Below are 27,336 nucleotides of genomic sequence, written 5' to 3' on the forward strand. Positions count from 1 at the left end.
ATGATTTCTTTTTGTAAATTTCTTTTTCTCTTAGAGGGGAAAACACTAAATTATCTGCCTATTATTGGACACAGTGTCTTCCTTGTAGAAGCACAATAAATATTTGTTGAATAAAGTAATTAACACAGTCAAAATCTCTAGATGCTAACAAACAGAAAAACCAACATATTTTGTCAAGAAAGATACTTACACCCACTGACTCATCTGTTTCTGGTGTTTCTGCTGTCCCACTATCGTAGTTCCCCAACTGAGCCATTTCTAAGTTAAAAAAAAAGGGGTAAGAAAAATATTGCAATTAAACAAGTAAGCGTAATAAGCTAAAACAAAAGAAAACAGTTTCTCCATTACAAAAGAAAAAGAAAAAATATATTATAATTGTGGGAAAAGTTTTACATCCAAAACAGCAAGAAGCAACAACTGAGATTTTTGAACGTGTAGGGCTTTTCACATCCTTCCCTGAAACCCATTTCTAATGAACACCTAGACATAGGAACTTTAAAGACTGGGCCTCTGCTGTAGCTGGCAGCATTCACTGGCTGATGCAATTAAGTCAGCTTGCAAAGGGTTTGGGGGTTAAAACTCTATAATCAGAGAACCAAGAGAGGTAAGTCTACACTGACTCTGAGAGGCATCTAAGGTACACTGACCGGCTAACAAGTCAGAAATGACTCAAGTTGTAGTGGGCATCCCTTCCTCCATTTCTTCACATTTACTGAGAGATATCTCACCAAATACACTAAGAATTTACAATTTTAAAATAAGAGTAAAGGTAGTGAGTGGTTAAAGGGATTTGGAGATAAAAAGACCTGGGTTTCCACCACTATTGGCACTTACCAGCCAAGTAACCTTATTTTATTTTATTTATTTATTTATTTATTTTGTGTGTGTGTGTGTGTGACGGTGCTGAGGATTGAACCCAGGGCCTTAGTGCATGAGAGGCAAGCACTATACCAACTGAGCTATAACCCCAGCCCTACAAGTGACTTTTTAACGTCAGGGTTTTAACTTTCAAGGTTCTTCCCCTGAATGATGAGAACAATATTACTTATCTCTTGGCACTTTTATGACTATTATACACTACAATGCACTTAAGTCCCTTAGTATGTTGATTAACAAAAATTAAGTGCTCATTAAATGTTGAATGTTATTAATTATATTGTATAGAGTAGTTAATTCTGGGCTGAATGCCATAAGCTTGACACCAGCTTAAGTAATACTCTGGTGGTCTAGTTAAAAGTGACAACTGTATCTAATTGCTCAACACACCTTGGAATGCATCCTTGCGTTTATATAAGTAAATGAGAAAACCTAATTCATTTACTGTTCATTTTTATACTTAAAAAAGAACATGAAAGAATTTTCTTCAAAAGTTTTTTCTAATTTTTCAAAACTGAATATATGTAAAATAAAAAGTTCTAGTTTTTAGCTACAGATTTTTGCATGCGTCTAAAATTACTTCTTAGGCTCTTATTTCATGTGTTGATGTTCTCATAAGTACAATTATCCTCTGTGGGCAGTGATTACTCATAGGAGATATGAAGCAAAACAATATTGAAGTGTTAGTTTTAGATAAATATTTACAAACTCCAGATTCTAAAATAATTAGATTGATACTAACATTCCTAGTTTACTTATAAGGAAATTCTAAAAATAAAAATAAGGTTAGTATAAACTACATTTTGGTATCATTCAAATAATGAAAACATCCAATGTTCTAGTATCTTAGATATAAGGACTCTGATAGGAACGAAGACAGATTCCTCTTCAAGGAAAATTTAATATTGTTTCAATAAAACTATATTAGCCGTGGACACATATTAAATCATTACTATGTTAAGCAAATACAGGGATAACTCCTATCATTTTTAAAGAAACTCTTTGAGTAGGTACTCTTATATCCCATTTTTACTTTATGGAAGGAACTGAGGCACAAAGAGTTTCCTGAACTGTCCAGTGAGGGTCCTAGTCCACCTCTAAAACTCATCTCTCTTTACCTTTGCAAAACACACCTTTAGGTATGTTAGTTTAAATGTTGAAAATAAAGGGAAGCAAATATAGATTAGAGTTTGTGATCATGTACCAAAATTACCAGGAGAAGTCACACATTAAGTGTTAATAAACAGATTAAAAACTATCCTCAACCTGAATCAAGATGATGAACAAGTTTAAAAAAAAAACTCCCAGTGATAAATTTATATTCCTAAACACCAAAGGTGTCAAAGATCATCACTACTCTTTTAAAGCTTCTATTAAGATATGTAAGTGGGCATCAGATAGTCCACATACTTAATTTCAGCTGACAGTGGTATTTCCTGTCAGATAAGAACACTGGGAAGAACTCCCTCTGTCTACAACACAAGAGCTGACGCAACCTTAACTACACAGGCGTGAAGAGTCACTATAATATGCTTTGACAGCCTCCCCCACTCCAATTATTTTCATAAAAAAACAAATTAAAAGATGGCTGTGTTTTAAATAGAATTTCTGCTAAATAACTATTATCTGGGAAATACATATTATTTGTAAGCAGTGGGTAGTAATGGAATGGAACCAAGAGTCAGCTTTTGAAGCAGGAAGCTGAGGCATCATTTTGTAATGCCTGAAGAGATTTTTAAAACTCATCTAAATACCATTAAACATCTGCCCTTTTTATTTCATTGATTTAAACCATTTCTGAAGACTCATGATTCAAAAAGGTAAAGATGGTAATTTAAAAGCCATGGGGGAAAATCTCTCCCCAGGGAACTTTTCAGAAAAGCAGCCACCAGTCTCTGATAAGTGATGAATCTGTTGTGGTATTGCTCTCAGTACAGTATAAATTTATCTGGCATTATCTCCCAGTAATACATGCATCATTTCACTGGAAGCAAAGATACGATGGCTATAAGAGCAAACAAAGCAGGGAGAACAGGAGAGAGCAGGGCAGAGAGCAGCAGGCTCCCTGGCTTTAGACAGGAAAAGCTCTGTGCAGCATTTACCTCCATCATTTACCTCCACAAACAACTGAGAAGGACAAACGCTGTTCGCAAATTCAATTTAATGAACCAGGAAGATAATTTTGAATGGAGGAGACAATGTTAATTTATGAGTCTTTTTAGGCAGTAATAACCTAAGTGTTATAAATAACAATCCCAAACAATAATGGACAAAAGGTTGGAAGGGGGCGGGGGATTACCAATATTAGATTTTTGAAAAATCACTATCAGGATGCTTGCTATTCTCTGTATTTAACAGAATTATAACCTTTTTTTTATTTGAGTCAACCATAAATCCATTTACAAGCTTCAGAAAATTTTCTTTATCATTGGCTCTCTTGTATATTACTACCTTTCATACCTTCTTGAGACAAATAAACAAAAATAGACCTACCAAAACTGGATTCAATTTAAAGCAATCTACCACCAGTTGTGTTACTCCCAAATTGAATTTAAATGTCAATTTTAAATGAATGATAATTAATTTCTGTAGCGACACTTTCAAAATTAAAAGTACTTTCAAGAAGAGCTCAACTGATCTTTGCAAGAGAAAAAGGACTCAGAGAAGATTAGAATCCAAACCCTTCTGGGACAGGCTGGCATTTCTAGGCTGACAGGCCTCTAGGATATCAAGCAAGGCTGGGCCCCACTCTCTTCATAACAAAAATAGAAGCATGCTTGCTTGCTCCTCAGGACCCAACTTAAAGCTGTTTCCTTCATTTTACAACTCATCCCCCAAAGAGACTAATCAATAAACACAGCCAAAACAGAAAAAAAATAAAGACTTGCTGTGAAATTCTTCCATGAGGTCACAGGATAAAAACAAGTAAAAGATCAACTCAACCAAGAACTCACCTTCCAGAGGATCCTTATTGAGACCCAGCTGGCTGATGATGTACCTGGGGATGTCAGTTTTGATACCCTGTCCTTCTTTTGCATGGCCTTCTGCTGCTTCTAATAGGTAATAAAATTCTTCAGGATCAAATTCCTGGCAGAAGACAAACACACAGAGATACTTCCTTGAGCCAAAATGGTCTGAGGTTTTACTATGTAAATCCCATTCACAATAAACTGCTGCACACACAAGGCTGTAGGTTATTCATACAGAAAGGAGGTAAATGGCTTTTAAAACTATATAATTCTCAATTCATATCTGAAGCCTATTCAGATTCTAAGTCAATGCATGTGATACTTTGGCAACCCAAAGATAGTGATAATTTCTAATTTCTTTGTAATAGAAATTTGAAGGTACTCTACTGAAGATCTAGATCTCACAAAAAAAGAATAATTCTGACCTTTTTTTTTTTTTTTTAGCCAGGGTCTCACTATATTGGCCAGGCTGGTCTAGACTCATATGATCCTCCTGCCTCAGCCTCCTAAATAGCTAAGACCACAGGTGCCCATCACTGTGATCCTCTAGATCTGGTTTTGTATCTATATGTGTGATGCTGGGGATCAATCCCAGGGCTTTAGGTCTGATTTTTATCTGTGCCTTTTTTAGCAAAGCTTTAGAACTGAGAATTTCATTCAGAAGATTCAGTTTCTTTCTCTGTACAAACACACACAAGGGAATAATGCTTAACTACATTGACTCAAAGATGGTGCAGGAGACTCCCTTAGTATAAAAATGTCCAAAAATATTAGAAGGAAAAACTTCAATGTTTTCTTTTTTATTAATTCTAAAACTTGCTAATAATAGTCATGCAATGCAAAGATTAAGGAAAAAAATAAGAAATTAAGGTGTTCAATTACCTGTCTTCTGTAATATTTTGGCAATATATTATTCTTACGTATTTTATTCCTTGGTCATCTGTTGCTTGTATATAATAAAAATCTTCCAGATCACATCACTCTAAATAAATGCCCTAGATTGATGGGTTGTAAACAATGCTGTAAATCTGCTCACCGATTAAATGCATTTTAAAGTATTTTCAGTGACATCCCCTGAAAATTTTCCCCACAAGATTTTTCTCATTTTGATTAATGGACAAAAAAGGGGATTTTAGAACCTCAGTCTTTCATTTGACAATTACCTAAGTTTCTAAAGGCCATATATAAATGTTTGCTGCAAATGAAGTAAAGCCAAACCAGTGTCAATGTTCAGTGCCCTGTAAAGAAACTTACAATGACTTCTGGCAAGCCTGGGAACTGCAGGCATAGAATGGCAGGCTTGGAGAAACATCCCCTAATACTCTGAAGTGTCAGTTTCATCTGAGCTCTGTACTGTACTGAAAGCAACATTTCTGAAGCCACACTAAATCCACTTATTCCTTTCTTTAAGAGGTTGTACTTTCACTTTTTCTCTTCTGATTATCAGATATTATATAAAAAATTAATTTCCTTTTTTAAGGCATGATCTGGTCTTAGCATATCTGCTCCTGTCCAGATATGCTAAGTTTTAGTAATAACTGTCATTTTTTCCCAAATATTATTGCAGATGGTGTATACTTCAAGAGCTACAACAGAAGAAGCAATAAAAAGTAAGAGTCCCTTCTATCTGTATCTGCCAATCACCAGTTCTCCTCCCCAGGAACATCATGATAGTTTTCCCCCTTTAGCCTTCTAGACATTCCATGTCAAATGGTGCATTTGATTCTGGGATCCTCAGGGTCCTGCCATTGATGAAAATCTCTACTCCTCACCTTTGTGTTTGAAATATCCCCTTGCTGTAGTTCATCAGGTACTATCATGAGTTTATGGGGCTATGATTATTTCAACATTGTAAAACACTGTGAATGTTAATTAAAATAAGGGGAAAACTAAAACACCACCATTATATATATATATATATTAGTGCGTGCGTGTGTGTGTGTGTGTGTGTGTGTGTGTGTGTATGTGATGCATGTGCAATGCTGAAGCTCTCTTGTACATATGGAGTTATAATTACATTAATGGCTATGAGAACTTAACAGTGAATTTTGATCCTATATTAAGAGCCCATTAAAATAATTCTTATTGTCAAAGCTTGATATTTGTCTACAGTTTTGACTGAAACCTCTATCAAAATTTCATAAAACAAAAATTTTAAAAGAGAAAATGACCACTGATCAAAATGATGTAGTTGCTAAAATGAATTAATCTCTAAAAGTCTCATTCCTTCAGATTTGGATGATGCCCTACTGTATTCTTTCAAATGGTTTGCTAACTGACACATATTTCTAACATGGAACATTTTTAAAACAAATAATAATTATAGCCACGGGTCACTTCTTAGTATACCTCTCACTTGCTCCTCTTTGAATCTAGGCAACTCCAAAAGCATGAAGCACAGCAAGCATTTTAAATTAGCTGTGACATAAAGTAATTATGCTGAGATAAGGTCAAGCACATTATTTCATGTTCATCCTTCAAGTTTGACCAGAATGTAATATGACTATTACTGAATACAGCACCAATCCTAGAATTCTTACTTAAAATATGAAAAGACAAGACACATAAGGATGCCATCATGAACATTCACAAGCTGTAGTTCCTCCTGACTCTTTCCATTTAACACTGGTGGTTGACATAATAAATGAAAATAGAGCTTTCTGATGGTTGCTGCTTTCCCACAGTTAACAATAAATAATGCAGTCACATCTAAAGGCAGCTTACCAGGCACTCCAATAACCGAGCAGGGCGGGCAATAACAATTAGAATCTTTCGGACTAGCTGTTTAATAAATGCCAATTCTCCACTTTCTGAACGATCATGAGCCTATGAAAAAGCAGTGAAAAGAATAATGATACAGAGTTGCTCTACTAAATGGAAAAGAAAATCAGCAAAGCATGCTAATTAGATAATTGCCAAATATTTAAAAATCACATGATTTAGAAAATACTCTTAAAAGATTGATAAATGGGCATTATCTCTATATAAATGGATGCTATTAAACATCTACATCTAGAAAATAGCTCTACTAACTAAACTTTAATTGCAAAACTTTGATTTATTATCTCTGTTGAAAATCAAACATAAGGACTGTTAATGTGAACCATGAATGAAGGAGACATTAAAAGTTTATGACACATTAAGTACATGGTACCAGTATAGGCAGCTCATCAAGAACCTGCATTTTCCAGATGTAACATCTTAGATGTATGAAATGACTAACAGGGATGGAATGTTTTGTTATCCCGAGCATTTAACATGTTCATGAAATACAGTTCACATACAAAACATGATTAACTAGCAAATTACTTACTTCATCACATGTAAAAAATGTGCAATGTTTATTTCAAATGTTAGCTGAATATATAATATAAATTCAGTCTCACACATTGAATATGTAAGCACTGAACTATACAAGTAAAATTTAACTGACCCAAAAACTTTTGAAATTTTATTTTATATGTTGCCTAAGCACAATACATACTTTGAGAGCAAAGCTCAGTATGTTAGTAGTCACTGAAACTTTCAATGATATTGCCTTGAAGAAATGTGGTTATGTGTCTCTATCAAAGCTGGCACAGAACAAAAATTTTAGAAGTTGTAAATGTAAATATGCATACTCATTTTAGATTCTCTGAATTTTTAAATTTATATGATTTACTTTCCTCTAAGGATTTAAAAAAAAAGTATCAAGGCGATGCTGGTACAATTCCACAAACACAGTAATAAGCTATTAAAATCATTCATGAAGCTGGGGATGGTGGCATACACCTAGAATGCCAACTACATGGGAGGCTGAGGAAGGAGGATCATAAATTCTGCCAACTTGAGTAACTTAGTGAGACCCACTCTCAAAATAAAATAAAAAGGGTTTGGGGTACAGCTCAGTGGTACAGTGCCTGCTCTACATGCACAAAGCCCAGGGTTCAAACCTCAGTTCCATTTAAAAAAAAAGCACATTCATAAACGTGCTTTATCATGACAAGGCCCAATCCCTGATGCCACCCCCCTCCAAGAGCTGGCAGACAAATTTATGAAAAATGACTGTATGTGTCTGTTGAATTTAAACCATCAAATCAAAGGCCATGGTCCAAAATAAAAGAAAGCATATATAAGTAAAAGGACACAGCTAACATTTAAAATTTTTAAATATAAGAAAAATGAGAATGGATTAATAATCATAGAACAAAAAGTATCTATTATACTTAAACACAGAGATATATACATGTCAAATATTGAAAAATATCTTAAAAAATTTTTTTCCAATATGCATTTTGCAATGAAAATAGATTTTAGAAAATACAATGAATGCACAGAAATGTGGTTATGTGTGTTTTTTATAGTTTATCCTTAATTAAACAAAAACCCCTAAAGTAAAAAACAAAACCAAACAAAAAAATCACTGACTTCCTGGTGAGAATTTGGGTTGACCACTGAAGTTTCTCTCTACTATAATATTGTTTTATTAATCCAGGAATATAAAAAACGTCTAAAAAGCCTGAATACATTTTGGTGTGTTTTTCTCCCCAAGGGAAATGAGAATTTTATATGTGAAAAAACTTAAAAATACTCATTCAGATTACATAAATTCCATTTCAAAAAATTATAAAAACAATCATTCCAATTTCTTACTTCTAACAATTATCAGTCACATCCAAGGCCCAAAATATGAGTTATATTAGCTCAAATAATATTTTACCCATATCATTAGTGGGGGATAGAGGAAGAAGAACTTTGTTAAAACATCAAATGAAATAATAAAATTAACCTGACAAGGGAAACTGTTTCCTGGCTTGCTGAGGCCAAAGGGGGTACTAATGGACACCCGTGGTCAATATATATTACCTGTTGGCGACTGTAAAAAACACTATGACCCAGATTCGAGAGTAAGTTAGAGTTTCCTGTGTATTTTCTTTGAGTAAACACACCTTGGTGAAAAGGAGACCTGAGAGACAGGAAAGCATGCATCTGAATTGACCTAGACTTCAGGACTTTCAAAGGCATCAGTTAAATCAAGCAGTTCAAACCATAGGGGAGCCTTGCCTTGGGTTATGCAAAGGACAGACAACTGGAAAGAAGGTGGGGAGAGAGGCTTGGTGGGGAGAGAGGCTTGTTAGCAGAGGGTTGGAGCCGGGAACTGACAACTGTATCCAGAAGAAACCAAATCAAGTTCCCATAACCAGGCTCCAGCTAGAAGGGGACAGTTCTTCTGTGACAGATTAGCTATAAACTCCCAAAGGCCACTATACATGTGACTCTGAAGATAGATTTAAGTTTTACAAAAATACTGAAAGAAACTCTCAATGAAGATGAAAAAGAAAACATTCTTACCCCTACCTAACAATGACCTTTGTGACCCAAGTATAATGCTTCTCAGCCAGAAGAGAAATTTCTCTAAAACTCAACAATTTTCATCTCTCATACAGCCCATTCACATGAGTTTTGAAATTTTTAAGATTTATTTTTAATTGCCATGAAGCAATCTGCCAAGTCTGTCATACAGAAATGAAAGAAGGGGATTATAATATAAATAGCTATGGATAGCAAGTCTCTACCCCTTTCAGGAAGTGCCTACAAAGGAATAAAAAACAGAACTACACTGGTGATTATGATAATATCCTGGGACAGAATGGCAGAATCCAGGATGGAAAACCTCACAGAGCCTGACTGCAGAGCTTCTCTCAGGTCTGCCTTGTCTGTTCAAAAGTACACCATTTCACAAACATAGTTTCCAAGGTATTCACGTATACAGTAATAAGCATAGTGTTGCCAGCATTTCCAAGAAGCTGATTTAATTAAAAGGAATATAAAAATTAGATTATTTGATGCTCCATAATCATAGATCAAATGTTTGGCATGCCATATGTATTTTCTTCCTTCTTCTCTCTCTTCCAGCTTACTAAGGATGAATAAATACCAGCCATGCACCAGGGAGTTAGAGATGACCCCTCTTCCTCAAAGAGCCCGCTGTGTGCTAGTAAAGCGAGACCCCCTGATAATCATTATAGTGCACTGTATGCACCCAGGGGGACACAAGCAGTAGGCCATATTATGGTTTTTACCTGTAGATAGAATAGAACACTGGGGAGTGTTAGACCAATGTCCTTGCAGCTGCACAGAAGGGTGGCGGATCTAAGGGTTAGGCCTGGAGGAAAGCAGATCATTGGGGATGAGGGTCCAAGTCAGGAATTGAGAGGAGAACAGGAGGGGAAAGTTGGAGAATATTTAAGAAGAAAACTATGAGAGTCCAGTGGCTGCAACATGTAGGGAAAGAGACAGTCTAGTAGGACTCAGAGTCCTAGCATGTGACTGAGAAGATGGTGGTGTCAATAATGGAGGCAAAGAATAAAGAAGCAGGTTTCGTTGAGGAAATGCTGAGTCCAGCTGCAGACAGAGTGGGTTGCCCACTGCTACTTTGCAGGGCTCTCCAAGTGGGAAGACATTGAGTAGGCAGACATACAAATCTGAAATGTCAGAGAACACTGCTGGCCTGAGATATGGACTGGAAACCACTGGAGTCCATATGTCTTTCATTAAAGATAGTCAACAATATCTCCAGAAGAGAGAGCAGAAGGAGTGGAACCAGGATGAAACTGTGGGCAAACTAATTTGTAGAAAAATATGAGTTGGAAGAGGCCACGAAGAAGTGGTCAGAGAGGTACCAAGAATAAAAGAATATGTTAAAGGGATAAAGAGGGAAAAGAATTTGAATACTGCAGAATAGACTGGTTCCAGTAAAATGGCTAGGGGCTCTACCAGCCTCTGGTGGGTGAGAGGACACCACTCATGCAACTAATATTTGGGTCCTTCTATGTGTTACATACCATCCTACCTGGATAAAGCATGTAAGATCCTTGCCCAGAGTCTGTATATTCCAGCAGAGTGCTACTCAAAGTGTGTCTGCAGACTGGTGCCAGTCAATGAACCGTTATTAGTGTGTGATGAGCTAAGCCAACTGTTGAGAATAAGAATTTAGCAACTCTTAAAGCAAGTTTACATGGCCATGTCACCCAAGGGCATGACCATTTTCCTGTAAATTCACTTTCATTTTAGTTTATGGGAGAATTGGTCCACGGCAAATTGGAAATTGACAATAAAAATCAAAAACAATATTTTCACCCCCAAAGATAGTTTAAGAGGCACTGCTCTAGTAGACTGCAATAGGTTGAAATGTGAACAATGGCAAAAGAGCAGAGAAAACTCTTCTGTGAGTTTGGATGAGAAAGGGAAGAAAAATAGTGGCTTCTAGCCAGAGAAGAATAGTCTTATCTTGCCAGAACTAAATTCTGTGGGGCAAGGACAGATGGATTTCTCAAAACTTGGGATGCTGGTATTTTACTTCATTTTTGTGTGAATATTTATATATTCATGCTTAGAGAAAACCACCTATGCTTGTATTTACATGGGCATAATTTATGTCCTATGAGATAGAGAAATACTATAAATCTAAATATATAGGCTAAATAGGTTTCACTTGTAGGCTGTGGCTGATCAATTTCAGTCAGAAGAGCAATATTATGCAGTAATTCCTTTCCACCACAAACATTCCTTTCCTGTCCTGGGTGTTATCAGGAGCTAGGCATGCAAGTGCTAGGCAGAGACAGTTCCTGTTTTTATCTGTCATTTTGGAAATTGGATATTTTGTTAGAAGAAGAACTGACACTAATGAAAATATAAGTTACCATTTACTACCCAACACCACATGTAGGTTAATTAATAGGACTCATAGCCTGGAAGGAGCCAGCAATTTTCCATTTAGCTTTTTCAGATATTAGAATTAGATAGCACACCATCAAATAACACACATATGCTCAGGCAATTTCTAACTTTATGGGTAAGGGGTGGGGGAATCACTGCTTCAAAATCCTTCAAAATCCACTTATCCCAGAGTCATAGATTGTTGAGTCCCAAGGTTCCTGTAAAGGTTATTACATTAACTTTCTATTACTCTACATAATGACCAGAATCAACTTATAGCAAGTAGCAATCAGGTTGGTTTTTTCTCTCTTCTTTATTTCCCTAGAATGTGAACGCCATCTCATAGTTACCACTTGTAAGCAAATGGTATGGTAAAATATCTTTTTTCTAGGGGAAATGCAAAACAAATCAGAAAACTTTATATGCATGGTGCATGGATCTTACCTCCTGTAGCAACTTATCTAATTTGTGTTGCAATTCAAGGAAGTATCGTGAGGTGATGAGACCCTGGTGGGATTTATCCAAACAATCTCGAGCCAGTTCAATAATCTGATGGTGAGTGAAACTAAGCACTCCATCTGCTAGGGGAAGAACGTTGTCAGGGGAGTAGCTGGTGATAATTTCCTTTAGACGTTCTTCCATCTGAGCTGTAGCCTGTTCAGAGAAGACACACATGCACACACAGGTGTAACATATGGAGACACACATGTAAACAATTCAGCCATCATGCTTCCTTAGCATTTTCAGAGATCTGTGCAAGATGTTAAACAGAATTCTAAAATGTAAATGTAAAAGAAACCTGAATTCTGGCCTGGGGGTTTAATAATTCTGTGGCAGAATGCTTGCCTAGCACGTGAGAGGCCCTGAATTTGATCCCCATACTGGAGGGGAAAAAAAGTAGAAGCCTCACTTTTGCATGATATAATAATGGCACACATATGCCATTATACATCTGTCCAAACCCACTGACTGCACACCACCAAGTGTTGTGATGTAAATGTGGACTCTAGTGGGGCATATTGATAATAGGGGAGGCTAGGCGTGTCGGGGGCAGGGTGAGTAAGGAAAATCTCTGTACCTTGCACTTAACTTAATTTTGCTATGAAGCTAAACCTGATGTAGAAGATAAAGAGGAGGGAGAGAAGGAGAAGGAAGGGGCCACCCCATCTCATCATTTGGAATAAAGATAATAAGGATTCAAGGTATTTAAGTGAAAATGTATATTTCAGAATTGCCAATCCCTCTTTTTCCATATCCCATCAAATATAAAATGATCCACATAAGATTCTTTTTTAAAAAAAAAAAATTTTAGTTGTTGATAGCTCTTTATTTATTTATTTATTTATTTATTTATACATGGTTCTAAGAATCGAACCCAGTGCCTCACACATACCAGGCAAGTGGACTACCACTGAGCCACAGCCCCAGCCCCCAAAATAAGATTCTTAAAATAACTCCAATGATATCTGGAATTGTTGTGCTTTCATGTTAGATCTTGAGCTTTTGGGGATAGACTGTCAAAAACATCAAATATTTCTTCTCTTGTTACTTACTCAAAACTCAGGACTGCTGCTCCAGTTCCACAGCATGAGCCCAGAATTTGTTTTCTTGGCTAGATTTCAATAAACAAGGAGCAAGCATCTTGTATCATCTTTATCCTTCCCTCAAAAAGCTACATCTTGTGCAAAATGCCAAGGGAATTCCTTTGGTAAAATAAAGCTAAAATTTTCTTTCCAACTTTCATTTCCTTCTCTGTGATCACCTGCTGCCTGATCAATATTCCTGGGTAGCATGAATTATATATGAAGGGGGATTCCCTTTCCTCCTTTCTCCTGCTTTCCTCTAAGGTTTGAACATGCATTAACTAGCCATGGTAAGTATCTGTCTCCCTAGTGAGCAAGGGACATGTGATAAATAGCTAAAACAGCTTCAATCAATGACATCAATATAGGGTTCATTACAAATAATAAGTACTCTATTCCTGATTTATGAAACCAAATATTTCCCTTTGTTCTTATGCCTGGGTCAACAAAAGGTTGGGTGAGGTACCGGAATGATATGGAGAGGTTGCCTTCTCCCAAATGTGCAGAAACACTTTGGTGGATAAGACACAGAGGTGAGGCAAAGTGACAGGAGACCACAGGAGAGCAGCTCCTTGCAGGCAAGGGGTTTGGCTACAGTCCTTGGACAAACTGTACTCTGGCTCCATCAAATTCCTTTTATCAGCCTAACTGAGGAACACTGCAACTGTACCTTCCTTTCTTTAGCAATGGAATTAGAAATATCACAGCTAAAGAGATGGGAAGTCGCAGAAAAGGAAAATAAGGTTTAAAAAGCAAAACAACTTTGATGTCACACCAATCTATAGCTTCAGAGGGAGAAAATGGGTCTCTACTTGACAACACAGTAGCAGGTCCAGAACACAGGTACAAGGAGTACAAAGGGCGGAGGGGCTTTTGAAAAGCAGACCCTCCCTGCACCAGGCCCACCTAGGCATGGGGCACAAGCCGAGCATTCACTTTAAAGCCAGTTCAGAGCACCCACAGAGTGGAGAGTCCTCAGCAGTTGTTAGCTTAATGTTTTTTGTTGTTATTGTTTTTTTAAAATTTTTCCCTTTTTAAGAAAGCTGCAGTGCTATTTAATGCAAATCATTACTGGATAGGACCCTTACTTCCTATGACAAAATCACCTTACAGATGCTCAACCCATGTTGCCTGTTCATTTAGATGCTACACATCTTACATTCAATTCATTACCTTTGGGAACCTTTCTTTGTAGACATGGTTCATCATAATTATTTCATGGTCACAGCAGGCGGGGGAACGTCCAGGGCTGCAAGCAAAGCAAATTATCCTTTTAAACCTGCCACAGCATGAAATGAAAATAAGCTTTTTATTTATAAACAGTGAGTTGCATCAAAAGTACAATGCAACCTTTACATGGAAAGTTTGCTGTATTAGGTAATAAACCAATAAAATCAGTCATTAGTACATGTGGACACTTACATACCCACAAACACAGAGGCATTGTGAAGAGGACTCAAAAAGCAGGCTCAAAAAATAAAATGCCACAAAAAACATTATCATATGATACCAGTTCAGAAAACATTCTTAAACTGAGACTATATTCTACATGTAGTATGAGTTTATGTAGTTGCAGAAACCTATTAATGAATTGTACTATCATGCAAAATAGGGCAGCCATGAGCAGCAGCATCCAGGACATGTTTAACAGTGTAATTTCACACTTTTATCATACACCTGCGCTCGGCCACATACCACTGGAGAGGGCTGAGAGTTCTCCATGGCACAGGTGTCGTAAGTGAAATCCATTTTCTAGCCTAGCAAATATGTATTTGGGATGCTGAGGTAGGCATTATATACACTAAGAAACAGAGGCATACACTGTTGTTTTCCCCTGTATTTTAGTAGTCCATTTGTGACCTTCCTGGTGTACAACGTTAGGGTATTTACATTTGGGGGTAGGTACAACTTGTACAAGATATGCCAGGAATTTAATAAAAGAAAACAAAACAAAATGGCAGTAAAACACAGTGTCCCTTAGATGGACTGGTACAACTTATCTTTTATTTTGTATCTCAGAATATTCTAAAATATCCCCACAATTATCAATGTGGCTATACTTGGTGAACACCTGACTTTCTTTATATTACATCCTTACTATGTCAACGTATACCAGTTTCACAGTGTCAAGATCTGTTGTCACTGGGCAATGAGATGGGCAACTGGATGACTCCCTTCTAAGAAGGACTTGCTGCCAAAGCAGCTGGAGTGCTGTAAGGGGAAATGCTGACCTGTTAGACCCTTCCAGGATGGCCCAGCTGCAAGGAGTCATCTGGCTAAAGCAAAGTTCTTCTTAGAGTGCCATATCCTTCCCAGGGTGTTTCAATAACAAACCAATGACTGTGGCCATCTGGCCCCAGGGACAACTCCCTGTGAGTTCCTCAGGGGTACTTGGGTCTATATTATAGCTGAACTGCCTCTGCCCAGTCCCACTTTCTCCTTTCCCTTCCAAAAGTGTTGGTTCCCAAAAGGATCCCTAATGAACATTCTGGACAGGAATCTGTACTTTAGAATCTGCTTCCTGAAGAAACAGACTGTGATATATACTATTAGAAACAAGGTTATTAAAAAAATTAAAAAAAACCTGTCCCTACCCAATGTATAGTAGATTACATTTGACATCCACAAAATTCAGGAGACACAAACTGCTGAAATTTTGTTCAGAGTCCTGGAGAAGGTAAGACTTATGCTGTGACCAATGAATCAAAAGATTAGGGTGGGCTTTTATAATATGGAATCTGGAAAAAAATACCCTCCTTCCTTTTTGGCCAACCTTCTTCCTCTTCATTTAATATTAACTGCTCTTGGAGCTGTGATAGATTGCCTTAAAATTTCTAATGGCTACAAGTTTCTATAGGTAGCCCCCTAAGGCCATCACCGTTACCATTAAAGTAGTAATTAGCAAATTATGAAAATTTAGAAGAAACAAGACAGTGCCACAGAATGATAATTAACAATGTCATCTTTTATATGGAAAAGTCACACTCTGTTTATGATAATTCACAGATTAGTTAACTCATATATGAATTAAAAAATGAAAGGTTTTCACTCAAAATGGCTGAAAACACATACTCCAGGACATAAATTTGTGGTCGGGCCCACACACACCTGAGACTCCGGGAACGGGGGCGCATGGGTGTGTTCCTGCATCTGTTCTCAGTGGCAATGCTTTCAGTGGTACAAAAATGTTTCGATAAGAAGTGTAATTCATCTGGCGTTGGTTGGTATGGTAACTGATGCAACTTCTCCTGGGAGGAGCAGGATGACTGAAACAAACCAAAATAAAGTTATAAGACTGTCTCTAAAACAAAGCACCAAACCTGGGTGATACCCACATTTTATATTGCTTCCTTTTTGTGTTATAATTACAAGGACGGCCTAATTATATTTCTGACCATTTTCTCTGAGGGGTCAGTTTACCTTCTATATCTCATTTATCTATAAGGACAGTTTCCCAAAAGATAATTTCTTCTCTGGATAAAACCAGGCTCAGACAATAAAAAGAACCCAGGTAAAGCCAAAGGGAAAAAGCAGAGGTGGAGTGCAATTTGAGTGCTGGGTGCGTTGTATCACAGATTAGTTCCTACCTGAGTATGGTAGCCTCACTTATACTGTTCTCATGACTAAACACTGTGATTTTAGGTAAATAACAAATGATATGATGTGAGATCAGGAATAACATGGTGAAATCTCTATTAAGAATGCATGTTGCTGGGTGTCGTGGCACACACCTGTAATCCCAGAGGCAAGGGAGGCTGAGGTAGGAGGAATGCGAGTTCAGAGCCAGCCTCAGCAATTTAGTGAGGCCCTGGGCAACTCAGCAAGACCCAGTCTCTAAATAAAACACAAAAAGGGCTAAGGATGTTGCTCAGTGGTTAAGTATCCCTGGGTTCAATCTCCAGTACCTACCCCCACAAAAAGAATGCATGCTGTCCTTTGATGCCACTACCATCAATATGTGTCATGGGTAAAACAGAAAGGTTAAAGAAGCTTTCTCAGTAAGATCATACTTTTAAATTTTGTAATTGCCCCCCTCCCCCCCACTGAGGCTATCACTTTTTTTTTTTTTAATGTTACTAGGGATTTGAATTCAGGGCTTCACATACATACCAGTGAAGTGCTCTACCACTGAGCTACATACCCAGCCTTTTAAAAAATTTTTGATACAAGGGCTTACTAAGTTGCCCAGGTTGGCCTCAACCTTGTGATCCTGCCTCAGCCTCCCGAGTAGCTGGGACTACAGTCATGCACCACTGTACCTGGCTGTTTTGCTTTTTGAAAGTATTCAACACCTAGAACATGGTATGGTAGAAAAGATGAACAGCTAAATAGCACCACTTTAAATCAATCTGGGATATACAGCTATAAAGCAGTTTGCAGTTTTAGTGAGAGGTAAACTCTTAGCATTCTTAATACAAGAGATCGAGAAATTGTTAAGTGGAAACATGGTTTAAGATAAGCATATTTTGAAAGACGCCACTCATTTGAAAATGTCAGTTCTAGAAGGCTTTATTTAAAAAAAAAAACCAAACCTGTCAGTACATTAAGAGCACCTTTGTAAATACCAACGCACTGCAATGCAGTAACACTAGGAAACAACGGCTAGAGACTAAAAATATCCAAATACCTTGAAATTATAAAATGCCTTACTAAGAACAGACTGAGACAAAGAGGCACTTTTGTAGTGTAATGAGATTATTTTATAAACCATAAAAATGAGAACACTACTAGAAAGACTTAGAAGATAAACACAAAGCTTTATTCAGAATAAATAGGTACAGCTTTAAATATGTTCATTATGAAAAAAATAAAACATATGACCTTAGTCAATTCAAGAATTCAGGAAAATAATAAAAAAATCAATTCAGGCAGGAGAGAGGTGGTGGTAGTAACAATAAAGACAATGAATTTAGCAAATGGAACAAGAGATTTAAGAATCTATACATAGTGCTGGGGATGCAACTCAGTGGGAGAACACCTGCCTAGAATATGTGAAACCCCAGGTTCAACACTCAGAAAAATTATACATATGTCTCAGATAAATCAATGTCTACATTCCTGTATCTCAAGACTGAAAAACCCAAAAGTTTGTTCATAAGTTTAAAGAAATCACTTTGGATGGCAAAGTATCAATTCAAATGTAAGCTATTTAAAATATTTATTTAATCCACTGAGTGTGAATGTTGATTCAAGTTGCTGTAGAAATAGTAATGGATTCTATCCTAAGCCGCTGGCCCAATTGCTATTGGGCTACTATGTAAAGAACAAGAGATCACATTACTTATCTAAAAATAAAAATTAATAAGGTTAATCTTCCAAACCACAGCAGGTTCAAGAATTTCACACAAATCACCAAGAACAATACAAATGGACTACAGAGAGGGGTCTTCTGTGGAGGAAGGAAGGAGAGAGAATAGGGAGGGAGAGGCTTTGGTGATATCTTTAACATTTATTAAACAAAATAAACATATGTCTTTTAAAACAGCTGTAGCAAATGTAACAAAATGGTAACAGCTATTAAACATTAGAATTTTAAAAATAATTTTATCATATAACTTACATAACCTCTTAAGCAATGTGGCCCATGTTTAGTGACAGAGAACATGATAAACTGGGTGATGTAAAGCTACAGGGGCTGTCCTAACCTAGTACTGGAGAACTAGGGAAGTGGGAAGCTTCTCTGGGGAGAGTTCTTTTCATCTCGGCTGGAATGAGCAAGGTATAACTGGACTTAGGGCCAAACCAAAAGGATGGTCCCAGGGCAATGAGGACAATAGCAGCATAGTGAAATGGCCTGGAGGGGTGAATAAAAAGGTATTAAATGGGGCCCCCAAAGTGAGTTTTGTTGGACAAACATAAGTATATGTTCAGTTTCAGCAGAAATGAGAGACTCAGAGGAGAACTTCAAAGCCAGAGAAGAGAGTTCCCAGGGCAACAGAAGGATTCAAATGCAGTCTCCACTGTCCATGGGCCTCACAGACTTTATCTATCTATCTATCTATCTATCTAGCTAGCTAGCTAGCTAGCTAGCTATCTTTTTGAGACAGGGTCTATTCATGGTACTCGGGCTGGGTTCAAAGGATCTTCCTGTCTCAGGCTCCCAAGTTGCTGGAACTACAAGAATGTTCCACCAGAGGTTGCTCTCAAATGCTTATTGAAAAAGTTCTTCTCTGTTAGTCAAAACAGTGTTGAGATACCACTTTTAGAAGAGTTTCAAGAATTAGTTTGGGAATTTTCCAGTAAATTAAGTCTCATTTTTTTCATATTCCTCTCAATGTGGTATCACTGAGTCTTGTTCTCCAACTAATTTGCATATGATTTTGACTACAGTATAAATCATATCCCTTTTCAAAGAATGAAGATGTACACAAAAAAAACTCTGCCAGTTTTCAAGGCAATGAGAGTTCCAAATACATGTTCTGAGTAATGATATAATTTCAAATAAGCATTTACTCTCTCAAGATAACCATTCTGCAAAGGATAGTATGCATATGCATGCCTAAGTTTCTACTTGTTATTTATTAAAAGCAATATAATTTTACAGTCATACCTCATATTTATGAGTATTTATATTCTTATTTCCACTCTTTCTCTCAGCAGAAAATAATTTATCTAGTGGGAAATATATGAAGGAATGTCTTCTAACTACTGCAATTCCACATTACTTACTTCAAAATTAAAATTATGATCTGAATATTATCTTGGAAAAGTTCCACAAATTAATTCTAACCGCAAAATTTGATGCTAAGAGAGTTTCAATACTAAATAGTCTCTGGAAAGACTGATTGACTTCATATGACCAAATCTTACAATTTCAGAATATAGCATTTTTAACATGTGGGCAATTTTACAGTTTTCATCATACCCAAAGGATAATGATATAATAATGTTTACATTTCAGCATAAGCAGTTTTGGAGTTCAGCTAACAATGCAATTATCTGTAAAATTTAAACTGTATTTTCAGAAGGCTTATAATTTTATCTGTATATATTCTATAGTTTTATTTAAAAATAAGTGAAGTGTATTTTTGATTGGCTAAATGACTAATAGTTAATGAGACATCTAAGAGTGATGCACATTAGAGTTAGGAAAGAAGATACTGTAACTACTAAGCAGTTTTACACAAATTTTGCTCTAATATTTAAAGGACAGGACCACAGATAAAATGAAGAAGAGAGAAAGTTGGCTTTTCTAGTTTTTGCTCATCCCTTTTATCAACAACCAATAAGGAGAAAAGAGAGCTGTGCTTTTATGCAACGGCACCTCCAGTCCACAGATTAAACTACTCCTTCAGATTTTTGGCAAAAGAACATCTTGGAAGTTAAATTTTCATTTTGACAGAAAACAGAGGAATGTTGATATCAACAACCACATATCACCTTCTTCAATAAGAGAAATGCTAGAGAGAGAAAGTGTTCAAAACAGAGTAGGTGTGTTTGGCTAAAAACCATCCCAGGTAACTTCTTCTTTATAGAAGTTAGGGACAGCAGTGGCTCCATTATGATTGATGGTAACGTTAAACTTTATTTATGTATTTATTTATTTTTTAAATTTTTTGATGGCCATGTTAAACTTTCTAATTACAAAGTTTGTTTTAAGAAATGTCATATAAATGTCTTAGAAATAGCTAAAAGATAAGGTTTAGACCACTTGTTGTATTCATATTGGTAAGTGTGGGGTTGATAAACAGCCTCTTGAGTTTCTGATCCATAAAATGAGAAAGACGGAAGCAACTACATCACAGCTATTGTTACCAGGACTCAATGAACCCCAGTACTTTAGAAATTAGACTAGTTCTACCTCATAATATGTACTTTTAAAGATGTTATTTTAAAAATTATTCATATGCAATGTAGTTCAAATTCCACATAACTTACCCCTTTACAGATTCTGTTTTGTTTTGTTTTGTTTTTTAATGGTGTACTATATACCAGAGATGGAAAGGAGAGGTCCTGCATGCTATTTTTCTTGCAAAAGAGATTTCTGCATCCAAACTATAATAAACTCCACTAAAGGCACTGCAAGCTGATAGGGCTGAAATAAAAGAATTTGAAGTCGGGAAACATGAGTTTAAATTTTGAGTCTAGGGAGAATTAAATGAGAATAAGTACAAGAAAGCCACAGAACAGAAAGCCAAGCATCTATTTATTCATGTTTGGCTCTAAATAAAGATACCCAAAGATCTTGGAAAGTATGGCACTTAGAACTTAAAAAAAAACTTTTTTTTTTCCTGTCAATTGATTTCAGCATTTGTTTTCACATTGTGGTTTTCTATATTTTCAATGTGGAGCTGTGAGCAGTTACTGTCATAAAGACCAATGATGACTCCACTATTAGTGACAATTTTATTTGGTGATGCCATTCAATATTTTTACAGATGTGAGACTGATGAGCCACTGGAACTTCTCAAGATGGTTAGGATGTTTCTCAAAAATAATCTCAAAGGACAATATATTCATATACTACAACAAAGGAAATAATATTTGGAAAATAAATGACCTCTCTTCGATAAAACACTATAAGAGAAAGTATTTAGTAATTCAGCAGATTTTAGCAGTTCAGTTTTAAAGGTGCTCTGGAAGGGGCTGGGGTTGTGGCTCAGTGTTAGAGCACTTGCCTAGCATGTGTGAGGCACTAGGTTCGATCCTCAGCCCACATCAAAATAAATACATAAAATAAAGGTATTGTGTCCATCTACAACTAAAAAAAAATAAAGAAAGAAAGAAAAACAAAAATAGGTGATCCAGAAAACCCACATTTTATTACACCCAGGGTTCTGGAAACGCACAAGATTAAGGCAGTGGTTATACCAATTAACATTTATCAATTTAACTGCAGTTTCTTGTCAATTCAAGCATTATTAAGTGCTTGAATCTATGTGCTTAGCACAGTGCTTTGGGCTGCAGCAAACACAATAGATGGATATCCCTAAATAAGAAACTACAGATTTTGACAAAATGAGGAAGGAAATGCATCCAAAAGGGCTCTACAGTCACTGCTCCATATTCCTGGCTGGTACAAGAGCATCCGGGCCACCTCATTAGATATTTATTGAACACCTCAGACCTCCTGGGCCTTTCTAAATGACCACCTGGTTTCTAAAGCCCTGTGGATACAGATACCCAACAATGCCACTCATTTGAACTATAAACCCAAGTTATCTAATCTATTGAGTTGTGTCCAGTAATTGATAGGCCTCTTGTTGAAAATCTTACTAGTTTGGGGCAAGAACTTCCTTTTCCTCTATCCTTTTTGCATAATTTCATCTTGCCTTTTTATTTAATGTCCTTTTCATCTTTCCTTAAAAGTCCTTTCCTAGTTAAAAAGAAAAAAAAGAAAGAAAGAAAGAAAGAAAAAGAAAGGGAAGCAAAAGCAAAAAGTCCTTACCTAGAAGGCACCTACAAATTTACAGCTTGCTTTTTGTTGTTATTGTTTTTAGGAGAAAACAAAACAAACTTCTACCTAAAACATACAAGAAAAAAGACCAAGCCTATCCAAGTTTAATGGCACTTTCAGTATTAACATCACTGGCATGGAACCAAAGCAATAAAATCAAATTGTGTTTTCCCCCGCCAAACTATACCAAATGGTATTAAAGTCAAAGTTCCCAATCTCCTCCAAACTTGTGATCCTGGATCTTACACAATTTATGTGCCACTGTTTAGAAGCTTGCAGCAAAAGATGGTCCTTTCTGTGTTTGTCAGGCTGTCATTGGATGCGGAACCTATTCACAGTAGGAGACATGTGGAATTTATCTCCTCTTTCCTACCAGGAAACACCCAGAGAAAACATTGCCCACTCATTAGCTCTGCAGTTGTGAGGGAGAAGGGAGAAAAAAGCAGGCACTTACAGAGACAGTAGAACTGGGTGTGTTTGTCCCATAGCCAGAGGAGGGGAGGGAAGCCAAGGACCAGCGGCGTCCATCAGACCTATGGAGAAAGGGAAGGTCAGCTCAGGCCAGCACTGGAGGACTGCTACATGGCAACCCCAGGGAAACCAAGAATTTTTAGTCAAATGAATGACACAAACATAATCTGTGAGGATGTGGAAATGCTCAACCACGGTCAGGGTAAACAAACATTATACAGCACGTTGAATTTTATTTAAATGGAATCAATACACCCAAACAAGTAGAAAGTGAATGGGTTGATCCATAGTATTGATCTCTCACTAATGCACTTTGACAAAATGAATACCAGGGATAATTACAATGATCAGACTCAGCAAATTCAAATGAATACAAACAGAAGCGGGGAGGAAAGGCACTCTCATCTGGGAACTAAAATCCAGGCCTGCAATCTTTGCAAGAGCCTGAATTCCACCATGGAACCAGAGCCTGTGGGGAAGTTCAGGGCTTCCCTAGCACTTTCCACTTAGTATTTTTAAGGGAACATTTTCTACTCATCACACCTAGGGAAGCGGGGAGCAGTAGGCTCAGAGCTGGCTCAACCTTCAAGGGGCAAATAACTTCACCACTAAGCAATTGACTGCCTTTGAGCTCAGAACCTCTGTAGGGTTAATGCCCAGTGATTGAAAGTGACTTGGCTTCACCAAGTGTCCTCCCATTGCAGTTTCTAAGCATGCAGCCTAGCTATGGCCAGTGAAGGGGGCAGGAAAAAAAAAATTCTGCCCTAGTAACAGAGCCAAATGCAAAGAATAAAGTCATCTGCTTTAGTTTTAGAGGTAAAGCTGTCAGGAACCTTGATGAGAGTAGTTTTTATCTTCAAATGGTAGTAGGACAGTGGCTTCTGAGGTGGACTAGAGTTATGAATTAGAGTCACTTATACAAGGGTCTAAGATGAATTCATGCAGTGGTATAGCTACTACCACTGACAGGGCAAGGTAACACCAGAAAGCAAATTTTCTGAAATCTTTGCCATTCTGGAACTATTAGCAATTTTATTATCAATTTCAAGTAAGACTGTACCCCGCAAATTATAAAATATTGCGGAAACAAATACATGCAAATTTGCACAGGGGAAAAATAGAAAAAAACACATTTTATAAAGAGGGTTATTGTATTCTTAGATGCTGTAGCAAATGTAGATTTTTTAAAAAATAATCCAAGACTATATTAATTTACTAAAGGAGTGAAAAGAATAGGTTAAATCTACCAGAGACATATTCCCAATAAGTTTAAATCAGGGAATTCAACAGCATTAGACTTTGAGAAACCACAATTAGATGTTTATATAAAAAGCTGACCTTTTAGCCTGATATTCAAAGGAAATATTATCATAGTAACGAATGTTACTGAAATAAAGGCAAATGGTCCACAAAGACAAAATGGAGAAAATCAAGTGGACAAATCACAAACTACTACAACGTTAAGATTTCGGTGAAATTTACCTGTCATTTCTGTGACCGTGATTGGAGTACAATTGAATCAAGTACGTTAAAAAAAAAAAAAAGAAGAAGAAGAAGAAGCAAAATGTTTGTAAATACACTGGGTAAAAGGAATTGGGAAAACTAAGTTATATGATGTTCAAGAACATTTTTTAAACAATTGAAAATATTAAAGGTTTAAGAAGAAAATAATTATAATAATATAAAGATATCCAACTATATCAGTTAAATGGATACAGGTTCACCTCACCATGCCTATACTTTATATTTCAAATATTTCCAATTTGGAAAAGTAAGAAAAAGATATGATTTTAAAAGAATTATTCAGTCCATTTAATAGCAATTATCAGAAACTAGTCTCTGGAAAGAGTGAGGGTACAATTTCCCCTACTATGATTTTGTTTTGTGATTCATTAACTCTGCTTTCCCTCAGGTAACAACGAACATATTTCAGATGGATGAACAATTCCAAGAGGAGACATGTTCTTATTAACTCTGAAGCATAAATTACATTTGCTTAGTCCAGAAAACACACAGCTAGAAATATGTTTAAACAAGAAGGTGTTCAGTACTCTGTACAGCCATCAACCAGAAATAATTTATGTCTCATAAAGTTCCCTAAGTTGTCCATATCTATTTACTCAAATGGAGCAAAAGGACCATTGCATTTTCATTACCATGACAACCACACATCAGGAGTTACTATATATGCTGTATTCAGTACTTAAGAGAGAACATGCTCCCTTTTCAAGAAAGCTATCATAGGAGTGCAATTTGGATTCTACTAACAATGTTGCCTTTTCTTTGCAGTAGCTACCAATAAAACATTATCTGAAGACATGACTACATTCTTGCCAAACAACAAGGCTTTTTTGAAGAATCTTTATTTGTGGGTGAAATTTTCAATGCTACATTAAAGGAAAAAGTAAGAAGGAAAAACATCTAATGGAAACAAAGGATACAAAGAAATTGGCCATAAAATAAAATCATCATTTCAACACTACTCACAAAATTTAGATTTAAAAAATGCACAACAATGAAAGAATGAAAAGCTCTGATATCAACTGGGCTACTTCAATTGAATGAAGAAAAAGCAAATTTCTTTCTTTGTTTAATTGTTATAGTCACCTGGGGTAATACATTGTATATTATACTTGATGCAGGAATAAACTGAACTATACTGATGTAATATAACCAACTAAAATCAAGAAAGAATTTTGAAACAGGAACTAGGAAGTTGCATTGGTCAAAAGTGCTCTCATGATCTGAATTCAGCCACCAAATCTGTTCTTGTAAATTGCTGTGGAAATATATTCTGTGATTTAACCTGGCAAATAACAACTAGGCAACTAGGAGAGACCCCTAGCATTTATTCAAGGGCATTAGATTTCCAATGGAAGTGAAAGTAATTTAAACCTCTGTAACTTCCACAAAGCCAGACCATTATTACAAGGGAGGAAAAAAGGGAGGCGGAGGAGTAATTTACAATTAGATGGATTGAGCCTCATCAGTACAGGCTGAGCATCCTCTTCCAAAATTCTTGGGACCACAAGTGTTTCAGATTTGGGAACTTTTTTGTCAAATATGTATATAAGCTTTAACCTTGAGCATCCCAAATTCCTCAAATCTGAAACTCTTTAGAGTATCATGTTCCTGCTCAAAAGTTTCAATGGCTCTCAAGAAGTTTCAGAAGTTTGAGCATTCTGGATTTTGGATTTGCAGATTAGGGATACTGAACCTGTGTTACAATTAGCAGTATGAAAATGTTTCCTTGTTCCAGATAAAATCTGTGATATTATGATGCTCATTTTTTATTGTTTTTAAACCTGAATATTTAAAATTAACTTGATAAATTTGCTCTTGAATCTGGGTTAGAAAATATGGAAAAGAAGTGTGCATCATCATATTTTACAGTCTAATTGAACTATTATAGGAGGTGTCTATCAATGAAACAAATAAGGTCAGAAAAGATTAATAAGCCTGACCTTCATTCTTCACCCAAGAATAGTTTTTAAAATACAGCAATATTTCCTCTATTGGACTAAATTCATAAGAAAATAAAATGTGAAAGTCTTAAAATGGCATTTTTTTTTAAAGGCTCAGAAAATCACAGCAACAGTGACCCTGGATAAAATCTCCATGCTTCCTAAATGAAAATCAACTCCAAAATTGAAGAGGAAGACTCCCAGATGATAAACAGCCAATTTGAATCTTCATAACCAATACAGAGTTCTGTTTACCTGAATAAATGTTTAAGAAGATGATCACTCACGTCATAATCTAAATTAATACTTTTTGAAGACTGTGGAGGGAATTCCAGCTGGAAGTTCATGCAAAATGAACCAGAGGTCTCCTGTGATAATCTCCTGTCATGGCTTATGGTTTGTCAAAAAATAACATGCTTTGGGGTTTGTGTATTTTTTTTTTTTTTGAAAGCACAGAAACCAGATTCATCTGTCCTTCAGTCACCCACTTCATTATTAGATTCTCTTCATTTTTATAAATCTGGCAGGATTAAGAGGCTATGGTTTCTGTCATGTTTTAATGCATGCTGTAATGAGATTTGCATTTTTCTTATTAAAGTAATTAAATGCATTCCCTCCCCCCCTTTTTAGAGGTCTGTTTGTTTATTTTTAGAGGATTCTTTCTCCCACATGGAATAATAGTACTATCATGAATTAATATTCACTGGACAAGAGGCATCCTGAGACACAGTTAGTTTTCATGTTTTCTTTAGAGTACTTAAAATGAGAAACTAAAAGAAGTTGAAATTAAGGGAAGATTATGGTGTGGAGTCGTTAAGATCATTGGGGATTGTGGGGTTTTGTTTGTTTGTTGTTGCTTTTGTTTTTTTTAGATGGAG

At 36.4% G+C, this 27,336-nt stretch overlaps 1 protein-coding gene and 1 long non-coding RNA gene across 17 annotated transcripts in view; one reads left to right on the plus strand and one right to left on the minus strand.

Annotated features, from left to right (window-relative positions):
• Positions 1–27,082, plus strand: part of LOC125617699 — a 97,859-nt gene extending 70,777 nt beyond the window's left edge. Inside the window, exons 3-4 of the long non-coding RNA XR_007348773.1 lie at positions 5,413–5,455; positions 25,284–27,082. This is a non-coding gene — a long non-coding RNA (uncharacterized LOC125617699). The remainder of the gene's footprint in view (positions 1–5,412; positions 5,456–25,283) is intronic.
• Positions 1–27,336, minus strand: part of Mast4 (microtubule associated serine/threonine kinase family member 4) — a 555,412-nt gene that overhangs the window by 48,510 nt on the left and 479,566 nt on the right. For 10 of the 16 annotated variants that reach the window (XM_048806078.1, XM_048806086.1, XM_048806089.1 and 7 more), the window contains 8 exons: positions 24,477–24,485; positions 22,978–23,056; positions 16,235–16,392; positions 14,300–14,375; positions 11,988–12,197; positions 6,570–6,671; positions 3,831–3,963; positions 191–258 (listed from right to left, as the gene is read on the minus strand). In XM_048806078.1, the coding sequence (XP_048662035.1) occupies positions 191–258; positions 3,831–3,963; positions 6,570–6,671; positions 11,988–12,197; positions 14,300–14,375; positions 16,235–16,392; positions 22,978–23,056; positions 24,477–24,485 (835 nt within the window). The remainder of the gene's footprint in view (positions 1–190; positions 259–3,830; positions 3,964–6,569; positions 6,672–11,987; positions 12,198–14,299; positions 14,376–16,234; positions 16,393–22,977; positions 23,057–24,476; positions 24,486–27,336) is intronic. The other 6 variants (XM_048806082.1, XM_048806083.1, XM_048806079.1 and 3 more) reach the window with 1 other exon arrangement.

The sequence above is a fragment of the Marmota marmota genome, unplaced genomic scaffold (assembly GCF_001458135.2).
Source record: "Marmota marmota marmota unplaced genomic scaffold, marMar, whole genome shotgun sequence".
NCBI classification, from domain to species: domain Eukaryota; kingdom Metazoa; phylum Chordata; class Mammalia; order Rodentia; family Sciuridae; genus Marmota; species Marmota marmota.